The sequence below is a fragment of the Rhincodon typus genome, chromosome 2, assembly GCF_021869965.1.
Source record: "Rhincodon typus isolate 14 chromosome 2, sRhiTyp1.1, whole genome shotgun sequence".
NCBI lineage: Eukaryota > Metazoa > Chordata > Chondrichthyes > Orectolobiformes > Rhincodontidae > Rhincodon > Rhincodon typus.
In genome coordinates this window covers 51,614,059-51,627,862 of record NC_063333.1, presented here as the reverse complement: position 1 = coordinate 51,627,862, position 13,804 = coordinate 51,614,059, and the positions used below count along the sequence as shown (strand labels likewise).

Sequence of the window (13,804 nt, the reverse complement as noted above, 5' to 3'; positions counted from 1 at the left end):
TGCACAAAGCTATTCACTCTACATTTAAAATCATACATGTAAATCTCACAGTTTCTATCACAGGAGAAAAGTTTTTTTTTGAAAAACGAACACTTTCCTTTCTCCTCCTCTTTCCATGATTCTGTACTTGTGTCACTCCTTGGGTAGAATTTAATGGGGCTCTCAGACGCATTATGGAAGGTAGAGAGGTCCTTAAGTGGGAAAGGAAATGAAATGACTGCCACCTTCTCAACATCATGGAATTTTATCAGTAGCAGGTAAAGTGGAGGATGGCCTTCTCACCCAGAGATATATTGAGTCCCTTAAGCAGCCATTAAGGACCACTTAAGAACATCTTCCTACTGTCATTGTATTTTTTTTACCAGTGGTACAGGCCCTCCGCCATGCTGAAAGATCAGTCAGTAATTCCTGCCAACTTCCTGTGCAAACCATTGGGGTAGTTCTTCCTGACTTGGCACTCTGTCACTCAAAGCAAGTGTAAAGTGCTGCAAACACCTTCACCTTCAAGAACCCTCTCTCCACTTCAGTCGGGCCTGCCTCTCCCCAGTGACCATGATCCAAATTCCCTTCTTAAAAGGATGGCTTCCTGCTGCTGCTTCTAGCTTGGTGTCCCAGCAGTGGTCGAGCTGCCAGCTGTCCAGGTGGGGTCCCTGATTGCCGGTCATTAACACTCGGATTATTAGAGAATTAGTTGTGGAAAAATCTGCCTCCTGCTTTGGGCACCCCTTCAGGGCAACAGTCATTTATGTCCAATACCAAGTACTTTCAGAAACAACTTCAGTAAATTGAACAACTGCATCATATTGCATGAGTTTTCCTTTTTACTCTTAACAAGCAGAGAGTAGTGTTCAGTAATGTGCTGATAAAATATATTCATTATTTTAGGTTGAATATAAAAAAAAACCCTCAGCATTATTGCTGAATCTATCTCCCTGATAATAATACAATGACCACTTTGAATCCTCCTTTGTTCATTTTACTCTTTAAGGACATACAACAGCAAATGCAGCATGCTCCTACCTAGTGATTCTCCCTGCAGCATAACTAAATTTCTCCTCTAATTTTGAGTGTTATTTAAAGTGAACGGTTACAGTACAGTGCATTTCTGTCATAAGTAAATTGAAAGTATGCCGACAACAAAATGCTTGAGTGGATACTTTGTGACTTCTACCAATTAGGATCTGTAAATTTCAACTTGTAAAGTGATTCTGAATTATTATTTTAATGATGTAGGTTATTCCTACTACAAGCACCTAATTTTAATATGCAAATCATGATTAATCCAAAAGGATTACTTCTGATGTTTAACTCCAGCAGTATGTATATACATGATTACTACTATCAATGTTTTGAATAAGGTGTTCAGCCCCAGTAATAGTTGTAGGCGTAATCTATGTTTCATGTGTATTAAGTAATAGTCACTGTTTTTGCTTTCTTTTCTGTCCCTTATCTAAGTATTATTTCCATACAATTAGTTCAATTTTAGTAGGTTCCACATGGTAGACTGATTAGTAAGATCAAATCACATGGGATCCAGGGGGAACTAGCCAACTGGATACATGATTGGTTTGAAGGTAGGAGACAGAGGGTCGTGGTAGAGGGTTGCTTTTTGGACTGGAGGCCTGTGACCAGCGGTGTACTGCAAGAGCTGGTGCTGGGTCCACTGCTTTTTGTTATTTATATAAATGATTTGGATGTGGATATGGGAGGCATGATTAGTAAGTTTGCAGATGACACCAAAACAGGTGGTGTAGTGGACAGTCAAGAAGATTATCTCAGAATGCAGTGCAACATTGATTGGAAAGGCCAATGAGGTGAGGAGTGGTAGATGGAGTTTAATTTAGATAAATGTGAGGTGCTGCATTTTGGTAGGGCAAATCAGGGTAGGCCCAAAACGTCAGCTTTCCCGCTCCTCTGATGCTGCTTGGCCTGCTGTGTTCATCCAGCTCTACACCTTGTTATCTCAGATTCTCCAGCATCTGCAGTTTCTACTATCTCTGTGAATATAGGAGTTGGGATGTCATGTTGCACTCGTACAGGACATTGGTGAGGCCACTTTTGGAATACTACATACAATTCTGGTCACCCTTCTACAGGAAGGATATCGTCAAACTTGAAAGGGTGCAGAAAGATTTACGAGGATTTTGCCGAGACTGGAGGGTTTCAGCTATAGGAAGAGGTTGAATAGCCTGGGCTATTTTCCCTGGAGCGTCAGAGGATGAGGGGTGATAGAGGTTTGCAAAATCATGAGGGTCATGGACAGGGTGAATAGTCAAGGTCTTTTTCCCAGGGTAGGGGAGTCCAAACCCAGAGGGACTTTTGTTTAAGGTGTGAGGGGAAAGATTTAAAAAGGACCTGAGGGATAACTTTTTCATGCAGAGGGTGGTGCATGTACGGAACGAGCTGCCAGAGGAAGTGGGAGAGACCGTTACAATTACAACATTTAAAAGTCATCTGAATGGGTAAATGAATAGGAAGGGTTTGGAGGGATATGGGTCAAACGCTGGGAAAAGGGATTAGGTCAGATTGGGATGTTTATTCGGCACTGACTAGTTGGACCGAAGGGGCTATTTTCATGCTGTATGACGCTATGACTCAATTTCTTTCCATATTTCTTTCTTTCTGTGAAAATAGATTTTTGCATTGTGAGACAGGCTGCTGTTAGCAATCAGAGCGCTTAATAAATGTGTAAAATGTTTATAGCTGATTACTGTATAGGAGGTTGAGTTTCAAGTTAGTCAAGTAAAGAATGGTGTTTTCACTTAAAGCTTGTCAATTTCTCGAAAGTATTTTCTTCCAAATGAAGTCTTCTGGATTCATATTGTAATCTTGGGATCTCTCATTCCACCGTGCCAGAACACAGCACAATGCAACCCAAAACTCAGCAGCACCAATTCTGTTCGCAGAGAAATTGTTATCACAAAGAGACAATATAAATGTAATTGAAAAATTAAGAACATGTAACTGCTTAATCGCCATCGATTTTAAAAAAAGGATGACTGCAAGTCAGATTCAAGGATGTAACATATTATTCTGACTTGTATGACTGAATAAATGACTTGAGCTACCTTTTTGTGGCTTATGACAGTCCTCTGTGTGTTATACCTTGAACTATAGGCCTGCATCTCCTGTAGAGTGGCAATCATTGTCGAAATCATTTTATGTGTCTAGATGCTGCTACATATTTCTTGCCATGTCTTCCAAGCCCAGCTCTGACAGCAATAGGGAGCATCAACTCTTTTGAAAAGCTTCTTCACAGCTCTGTAGTGTCAGTGTGAAGACAACTCCCCTTTTATATGGTGCTAGCTGCTGCTGTAAAATAAATTTAAATTTCCAGTGTGAATATGAGTGGATGGGTGCATGGGATTATAAATGGGTGACTGGTGAAAAGTGAATATGCAGAGCAGTCAGATGGAAATAGTGGGTGAGGACAGTGTGTAGGGTGGTTGAGGTAAGTAGGTTGGATGCCAGGTGGATGAAGTGGCAGGTGAGTGGAGTGGCAGGTGAGTGGGGAGACAGGTAGGTCCAGGGGTAGTGGGGTCAGATGGAGTAGTCAGGTTGAAACTAGTCAGGTTAGGGCAGTAGCCAGACAATTGGAGGTAATCAAGATGAGAGGTTTGGTGATGAGGGGCTTGATCGGAGGAGTAGTCTAATTATTGGGGCTAGTTAGACAGGGCGTAGAGGGAGGGGTTTGAGGCCAGGGTGGGGGTGGGTTTCGGAGTCTTTGCGCAGGACCCTAACAAACATTTTGGGCTTTATGCCTAGCCTTCAATGATCTTGAAACCAGAAGGTCTGGACCTATGATCCAACCATCCATTATCATCTATTTTAATTAGTTTTTAATGCTATAAGCAGTGCACTGTCCAGTTGTAAGTGTGTTGGTCTTCAGTTGTATTTTTGGCATTATTGCAAACCTCTTCTTTTGTATCAGACTGTCAAGGTACTTTAACATGATCCTCATTTGCAATGGGTCATTGTTGCCAACACCATAAAGTTATTTTTGCTTACATAACAGAGACTGTTTCCTCAAAAGTGCCTCATTAGTGAAACACTTTGGAGTTTTCCGAGGATGAGATGAGGCATTGTACAAATGCAGATTTTTACTTTCTGTCCTCTCTTTTGAACAAACACATTAGCCTGTCATTGCTTATTTTATCAGTTGAAAGTGATAATAAGCTGCCTTTCATACCGTTAAAGCACACTTTCACAGGGCGGTGATGGAAACCCAAAGAAATTCAATGCTAAAGGTGCATTACTCAAAATTAATCACGATCAAAGAGAAAATTTTAAAATAAACTGAAAGAATAGCAATCAACAGCAGTGGAGATAATCTCTCTCATTTTGAGAAGAGATGTTTGCAGTTTTTTAACACTTAAACTGAAAAGATTACTGTATGTTTGTGTTGCAGTTCAATAAGCACTTTCAAATCTTAGCTCATGACTGTGTCAGTTTACAAAATTTTCATCCACCTGGTTTATCTGGTTAGTCTATGCACCATATATGTGTATTTATGTGTATGTTCAAAATTAATCAAGCCAGTCTGAGGAGACCCGTTTTGATGTGGAAGCATGTGTATTTTTGTGTCTATGAATTTGTTAAGAAGTTTTAATTGAACCTTTGTAATACTACATTAGCATTTATACCATACTGTTAATTGTATTATAGATGGAACAAAGAGAGATTCCATGGGGAGATTCTGAAGTGCATTTTGGTTCATTTATCTTCCATCTAATTATCTCTTGCAGTCATTAATGGTTACTTTAGCTTAAAAGTATTTTGAAAACTCTGAATATGTCTTCACAAAATTAATTAATTTCCATTAAACGACATCTGAAAATGTTGATATCAATGATTATTGTGGATATCTACTCGATTTTACTATTTAACACATTTAATAATTCTGTGATTTATTTTCCTAGGGGGTTTTCAGACCCTTCTCTGTTCTTTTGCAAGCGGCTATGTCATTAATTATTTCAATGCATATTAACTCTTCTCATTTCCATAGCTTTTAAAGGATTTTCCAGATGAGCTGAGGGCAGACATCACTATGCACTTGAACAAGGAAATTCTACAACTTTCTCTGTTTGCCTCTGCCAGCCGTGGCTGCCTTAGGTCTCTCTCTCTACACATCAAAACCTCTTTCTGTGCTCCAGGCGAATACCTCCTTCGACAGGGAGATGCATTGCAGGCCATCTATTTCGTCTGCTCAGGCTCCATGGAAGTTCTTAAAGGTACCATGGTGCTGGCCATACTTGGTAGGTTTGTATAATTTCGCTTTAATTGCAACCATAACTACAACCTCTAAATTTACCAATCTGTTTTCAGAGCAATGACAAGAAAGTAAGTGACCCTCAACTGACTGTTATGACTGATTTCTGAGAACAAATCAAATTTTGTATCTTGCACTCTTAGTCATTTTTGTTCCTCTACTCGGTCTCTAGTGTATTTTCCAATTATTTTCCCAACCATTCATGACCGTGTCTTAAGCCTAAGCTTTGAGCTCTGAAATTTCATCCCTAATCTATTTTGCCTCCTGTCTGTCTCTCTCTCTCTCTGTCTGCCATAAAGCCTCTTTTCAAGCTTTTGGTCACTTGTCCCTCTATCTCTCTTGGCTCAGTATCATTTATTTTTGCCTCAATGTTGCTGTGAAGTGCTTAGGAATGTCTTGTGCGTTACTACACAATATAGCTGAGGATTTCTGCTTTGTCACAAAATCTTTTGCAAAAATCTATTCCGAAAGATTAAATTCAAAATATAAAAGAAAGGGTTTTACTGACTGTTCTATGCAGTACCTCTATAGCTGTATTGTTATTATTCCTTTACTTGTAGAAAAAATTCTGAATGTTGCATTTTACAAATTTCAATGAGGTTATATCAAAGGTTTAATTTCCTCAGGCAGAAGGCCCAACATGCAATTATAAGGAGTAAGATTGTTTATTAAATAGAATGTATAGCCCAACAAGTAATGTTCTTTTCTTGCAGAATGCTGTATAATATTCTACAAGAATTTATTGAATAATGTTATGAAAATGGTTTGCACCATTCTACAAATGTACAAGCTAGGGCTGTACGTAAGTCTGTAGACTAAGCAGATTGTTTATTTATATTACATAGACACAAAAAGAAGCAAAACTTGAAAGACACACTGTAATGATGAAACAAGAGGAAGCACACAAAAATCAACTTTATAACCCTGCACTCTTAAAAGGTGTTGTGACAGAAGAGACTACTTTCATGCTGCTGTTCCATTTCTTCAACTAATTATGAACTGCAACCTAAATTAATGATCAATGCTTAGCAACATGCTAAGACAGATTTGTTCTAAATCGCAAATTGTGCTTCCCAGTATCATCACTGTTTCTAATTTTCCTCCCTAGTAATTGTACAGTCAATGTAGAATTATTCATATTTTACATATAAAATATGAGACTTAAGATGTAAAATCACAGGATACATATGAATAGAAAGCCCAACTTATCCAAAATATGATTTTTATTAAATAATTGGCTGAACAGCTGAGGAAGAAATGTGATTTTTAAAAGTGAGATAGATGAAGACTGTGTAAATTCAACGCAATATTCTTATCTCTGAACTGTTTTCAGCTTGGTAGATAAGCTGAGTTTTTAAGAGCGTTTTGTTCTATGGATTGTCATGGACATCAAAAATAATGTTCCAGACCATTAGAGTAAAAGTGGAAGTGTCCATACGTCTGGGCTAGAAGGTCCAGGTTCAAGTACCACCTGCCTTGGAGGTGAGTCAGAGCATGTCTGATCAGGTTGATGAAAAAGACCTACAATGTTTTACTCAATTAGTTTGTAATTATTTTGTGTGGAATCAATAGGAACATCGTTCCAGGATACACCAGAATAGTGAGGCTAGTTATCACCTCGAGGACCCCTCAACTAATGCCTATTAATGGGTTAATTCCCCTGGACTTCATGATATAGATCAGATCCAAGCCATAGCAAGCTGCATTGATCCATATGTAATCAGAAGTCTATTAACACCATGGTATCAAGGCCCAGTCCTCAAAATGGACTGAACACCCACTGCTACCACACGTGACAATGAATAAATCAAATATCAAATGAATAAATCATATTTCAGGCAGCCAGCTAATGAGTTGTGCTGTCAGTCATCGAACATTAAAAATCTATCTCAGAGCTTTCAAAGGACAAGACAGGAAATTGTCAACAGAAAGATGATCCAGCATGTGTTTATTAGATGCATAATAAACTGATGACAGCTAATGTGCCAACTATTTTGCTGGAGAATTGCAGAATATGAATTCATCTCGGTGGAGAGGCGGTGTATAGAGCAGGATAGAAAATCAGGCCCTGCTTCATGAGGGCAGACCATATCGTGTTATTGCCAGAAAACGGTGACCAGGGACACGCGAATAGAGGCAGGACTGGTGTGTGAGACCCCTGGCAGCCTGACAAAATCTCTGCTCTCGCAATTATGTCGCTTACCTAACCTGTCCTTAAAATAGGAGGGAGAAAATTGAGGGAAGCTTCTTTCCTTTATTAATGATGGACATTTATCATTTTGTACATTCCTATAATTATTGCTATTTAAATGCCTGATGGCATTTACTTCATACTTGAATGACAGCGAAATAATCAGGATTATATATAACATGGTGCGACAGCTGTGATGATTTCTGCCAACCAAAACCAATGACAGAAAAGTAAAGTTTTATATAACTGACATCATCCATTCCTAACGCTTCAATTCTTTCCCTAACAAGAAGTGCAGTTTCTCAGGTCCAAGGAGAAACCTCATTGATGTTATGCGGATTGAAAAAAAAGTCAAAAATGTTTAATCATCATTGAGCCCTTAAATCTGCCTCCGATGCATCTGACATTTCAATGATTTTGGTCTTTTGAATCATTTTGCAGAAGTTTGAGGGAGTAAAGATTTCCACAAACAAGCTGCTTATTCACACTTCAGACGATGTTAGGATTTCTGAATTGGCATCTTGGTCACATATCTTCGATGTTCATAATTGCTATAACTTTCTCGTATATATATTTGAAATACATTAATTATAGTATTAAGCACCCCATGAAGTTAGAGTTGCTTGTAGATATTATACCTGGCACATTTATTGAATTTATCATGGTATCCATTTTATGATCTTATCAGAAATACAAATCCAGATACTTTCAATTGCTTTTATTTCAGCAATAATTTCGCTAACCATCTATCATCAGTTGTTTATTGTTCAACTTTCAACCTGATTTTGTTGTCCATGTCAGTGCTACTTCTCTGTTATAATTGTCTTACTTTATCATCTGCCCATTAGCCAAACATTGGAAAATGAACATTATCATGCCCATTTTTATCCTCTTTGTTAACAGTTCACAGTTACTGTGACTCGCGGGATTCTCATTCATATTTTTAATATGATTTCTTGGAAACTGTACAGCTCGCTGACACACAGTTCACACAGTTCACTCAGGGTGAAATTTCACTGTTACTTCTCAGTGCCAGTTTGAAGGTATTGGGGCTCATAAAATCCAGCATGTGGCCGGCACACCAGCCATTTGTTCGTGACAATCTGTCTTCCATTTTACAGGGTGTGGTAGACACATTTGATGGCCCACTCGCCTTTGGGCTTTTTGGAGCCTGTTGTATTATGACGCAGGTTCCAGACCAGATAGGCCTGTACTCTTAAAGACAGTTGCATGACATCACAACATTTGACGTTACATTACAAAGGGACCCACGTCACCTCAGTTACTCTTATTCTTAGGTCAGTTGAGTATGTTTGTGAAATGTATAGTAACATCTGCAAGCACAAACCCTAAACAATGGCAGAATCTCCCCAGCCCCTGAACAATGTGGCAATGGTGAGAAGATTGGGAGAATCACCTGACCTCAGCAGTGAAGAGCTTCCCAACTTCAATAGCAAAAATTCCCAATTCTCAATCAAATATTGAGCAGTGAGATGAAATTCTCACTTGTGAATGGTGAGGGGCCTATTTGTATGTACCAAAATACATTTATATATTTATTATTACATAATCCCACCTCGTTGATAAGTAATCTCCCTTTAGCCCATCCACAACTCTCAAACTAGACAGTGACAATTCACAACATGAAAGTCAGATTGGTAAACTGGCAACATAACTTACCACTTACTCTTCCAGACCCCATCAGCAGGACCTCCAGGTCCCTGTCAGCAAAGCAGAATGCTATTACCCTCTGCCTGACATGTCTAAGGCCAGTAAAATGAATGGTTCAGTACAGCAGCTCTTGCCTAGGAGCATGGCTAGGCTTTAATGATAGAGGTGGTCCCAGCAGAGGCTAGCACTTCCACTTAGAAGAATAGGTTGAGCTGGGCAACATGGGACAATAGTGGATTGGTAATGAGGCAACTTTGGGAAGATGGTGTAAGAAAACTCATTAGGGCTTGTGGAGAGAAACCCTCCATGAAACTCACTGAAATTGGCACTTAGCTGTTTATTGGCAAGATTCACTTCTGCGTGCGTGTCTGTGACATTGTAACTATGTAAATAGTGTTATAATAAAACTTCAAGATATCTGACTCAACAAAACCCAAGTGTAATGCTATAAGATATACTCACTAATATGTAGTAAACCATAAAATGCTTCATGGTAGGAGTAAGTAGGGAATAAAAGTTAGTTGTGATTGCTAGTTAGTGGTCATAAAGGGTAGAGTAAAGCTTTTAAAACCAACAACAGGAAATAAAAAGGGAGGCGGTGTTGTCGTGGTCAAGGTGCTAGACTAGTAATTTAGACCCCCAGGTTAACATTAAAGGGGCATGGTTTGGAATCCCACCATGACAAATGGTGAAACCTGAATTCAACAAAAATTTGGAATTAAAACCCAGCCTAATGATGACCCCATAAATGTTGTTAAAAAAAATCTGGTTCACTAATGCTGTTTAGGAAAGGGAATCTGTCATTCTTAGCTGGTCTGGCCTACATATAACTCCAAAGCCACATTAACTGCTCTCTGGGCAAAAAATACTGATCCAACTGATGACACCCATGAACAAATAATAATACAGATTTTTATTGACATTTTAAAGAGCAAAATAAAATGGATACCAAAGATGTAACAGTAGATTGACATTCCATTGATTTTCTGACAGAGCTTCAGTTGTTTGAAGAAATAATTCATTTTTATTTCATGAATCAGAATAAAGCTTAACAAGAACAGTCAAACTTAATTCTCATCTTGGGCACTGAAAGGTTAAGATGAATGAAAGATTTTAAATTTTCTGTTGGAAGTTAGAATTACGTTCAGTTTTCTGTTCTTGAAGGAGTAAAGGACAGGATAGGGAAAACACAGTTACCTTTGTGGAAAGGTTTAGTTTGTGCTGCTTCCAGGCCAGGGAAGTTTGGTTAGAAATCTGTAGGTTTTTGAAAGCTAAGATAGCCTAAGTTCTCACTTTTATGGGCATTTTTATGGTTCTTAGGAAAGAAAATGGAGAGAATCAGTTAAAATAGAACATAATGCTTTGATGCAGAGAGGTAATTTCTTTAGATTTGATATTTTGCAAATTGACTGTGCTGGGAAATAGATTGACAACTTTGTTTTGCTGTGCATTTTAAGATTTTTCTAAACTGTCTTCTGTATCTAGATTTTTTTTTTCTGTTTTTGTTTTTTGTAACAAATATCTGTTCTGCTATTAAAGAAAATCTGCAACCTCATGTGAATATGTCTCAGTAACTGATCGCCATATTAAATAACTAATAATAACATATAACCCGTCATAAGAACATAAGCACCACGAGTAGGAGCCTGCTCCGCCGTTCACATCTCTACTACTACTCTCTCTCTCTGAGATTTCTCTTGATGTTTTTCCTCCTAGACTGGAGAATTGTCTGTGGGATATCTATTTTACTGAATTTGCCTTTGCCAAGGGTGTGTTTATGGGATATTGCTATATTGGAACAGTTACTGTTTAGTCATTAAATTATCTATTATTCTGTTAGGTTTTCCAATAGAGTTAAGTTATTCTAATTTCTTCTTTCTCTTATTGTATTTTAACAATAGTGTAGGAAAAAGTAGGTTTTGCTTCAAGCCTGGTAGTTTGACCAAAGAAATTGCTTCTGGAATACAATGCCTGGCACTTGCCTTTAAAATAAGAAAATGTTAGGGTATAGACTATCTTTTTAGTATATTTTGAAGGGGTTTGGCCTAGTCTTTAACACATGTCAGTGAAGCAGACGAGGCACTGGGTTGGGAGAAGGAAAAGATCAGAAGTTAGGTATCAGATTAAAATAGAGGAAGTACTATTGACAACTACAGAAATTTTCTGAAATGCAAAGGAAGGAGCTGCATCACAGTAGCTAGAAATATTTTCAATACTGAGGAAAGAGGTAGATATTCTCTAAATAATTCCATTATGATACAATTCAATAGTGTCTTATAGAAAAAGAGAAAATAACAATGATATCTATTAGGTTTATGTTGACATTGCAAATATTTCTATATTTGATATTGTAGTGTTTTAGCAATACCAAAAATGTTAGACTTAATGCATAACATTTCTATCTTAATGTCCCAAGATATGTCTGCACTATTTTCTAGAAACGATAAGGCTAGCAGTTTTCCAAATTAATCCATCAAATGCAGGAACTTAGAGTGTCAGCACTGCAGCATATTGGAAGCTGTGTTTGCATCATTCCACTTAATTTAAAGAATAAAATTAACACATTGAGTTGGCTGACAAGTTTTCATTCAATTAAAATTGAAAGGTATTCTATATCAAAATTATTATCTCTTCACAGCTAAATTTACTTATATTTCTGAATAACATCAGAAACAGGCATCTAATAAAATGGATTGACCATATTTATAGAAAACTCTCTTCAACTCCCTGGATTCTTGCCAATTATTTGCTTAACCATGACAGAGTGCTGTTATATTTTACTACAGTTAGAACAAGGAGTTATGTCCTGAATGTACTTCAGCCAGAATAGATTTCAAAACCCCTGTTGCTGCTGTTCATCTGATCCAAATGTTGGTTATGAAATAACCTCTTGCTTCAACATAGAGTTAATTTCTTTCTTTACTTTTGCAAGAGTAGCTGAAGAACCTCTCTGGATGTGAACAGAGACACTGGTTTTGTTTCAGGATGTCGAAGGAAGCAATCGGCATTCTAGTCCAATAAGCAACTGAACAAATTCAGCTCTGAAGTTTTAAGGTTCATTTGCTTGGCCTTATATAAGAACATAAGACTATCAGAATATAAGGCTTGCATTGTTTTCTTAGAGCAGAGAAGGGGGACATGATCAAGGTGTATAAGATTATGAGGAGTGTGGATAGGGTAAGTGGCAAGCAGTTGCTCCCCATGGTTGAGGGCTCAGTCATGAAGGGGCATAGTTTTAGCAAAAAGGACAGGTGATTCAGAGGGGATTTGAGAAAAATGTTTTCACTCAGACGGTTGTGGGAATCTGGAATGCATTGCCTGGGAAGATAGTGGAGGCTGGAAACCTTACAGCCTTTAAAAATTATTTGGATGAGCACTTGAAATGTCATAACATTCGAGGATATGGAACAAGTGCAGGAAATTGGGATTAGTGTGCCTTTAGTGGTGGTTCTTGTCGTGCAGACTCGATGGGCTGAAGGGCCTTTTCTACGCTGTATGACTCTAAGACTCTATAAGAATATAAGAACTAGGAGCAAGAGTACAGATACCAGCCCTTCAAGCCTGCTCCACTATTTAATACAATAATGCCTGGGCTCATCTCAGCTTCAACTCCATTTTACAACCTGTTCCTCAATAACCCTTAACTTATTACTAATTAAAAACCTGTCTATCTTCCTAAATGTATTCAGTGTCCACCTCATGCTGAGGATATTGAATTCCACAGATTCACCGATCTTTGAGAAAAATAATGCCTCCTCTGTTTTAAATCTGTCACTCCTCAGTCTAAAACTATGACCTCTCACTATATCTATATTGTCAATCCCCTTTACCATCTTATATACCTAAATTAGATTGCCCTTCATTCTTCTAAACTCTACTGAGTATAGACCTAGACTGCTCAATCTTTCCTTATGAGACAACCCTTTCATGCCTCTAATTAATCTAGTGATCCTTCTCTGAACTGCCTCCAGTACAATTACATCATTCTTCAATAAAGGGACCAAAACTACTCCAGATACAGTCTCACCAATTCCATATACACTTGCAACAACATCTCTCTACTTTTGTATTCCATTTTTTTAGTAGGAAATGCCAAAATTCCATTTGCCCTTCTATTACCTTCTGTACCTGTAGACTAAATTTCTGCTATTTTTGCACAAGGATACCCAGATCCCTCAGTACTGAAGCATTTTGAAGTCTCTCTCCATTTAGATAATAAGTTGCCTTTTTATTCTTCTGAGCAAAATGGTTAAACTCACACTTATCCATGCTGAACTTCATCTGCCAAATTTTGACCCATTCATCTAACTTAGTCATGTCCATTTGTAAGTTTCTTATTTCTTACGGCAACGTACTTTCCCATCTATTTTAGTATCATCTGCAAATTTGGCCATAGACCTCCTAATCCTGCGTCCAAATCTGAGCTAGAGATAGTAGGAACTGCAGATGCTGGAGAATCCGAGACAACAAGGTGCAGGGCTGGATGAACACAGCAGGCCAAGCAGCATCATAGGAGCAGAGAGGCTGACGTTTCGGGCGTAGACCCTTCATCAGAAAAGGGGGAGGGGAAGAGGGTTTTGAAATAAATAGGGAGAGAGTGGGAGGCGGATAGAAGAGGGATAGAGGAGAGGATAGGTGGAGAGGAAACAAACAGGTCGAAGAGGCGGGGATGG

General features: G+C 38.3%; 1 protein-coding gene across 1 annotated transcript in view; it reads left to right on the top strand.

The window, feature by feature from the left end:
* Positions 1–13,804, top strand: part of kcnh8 (potassium voltage-gated channel, subfamily H (eag-related), member 8) — a 385,185-nt gene that overhangs the window by 279,964 nt on the left and 91,417 nt on the right. Inside the window, exon 10 of the mRNA XM_048612148.1 lies at positions 5,006–5,255. Within this exon, the coding sequence (XP_048468105.1) occupies positions 5,006–5,255 (250 nt within the window). The remainder of the gene's footprint in view (positions 1–5,005; positions 5,256–13,804) is intronic.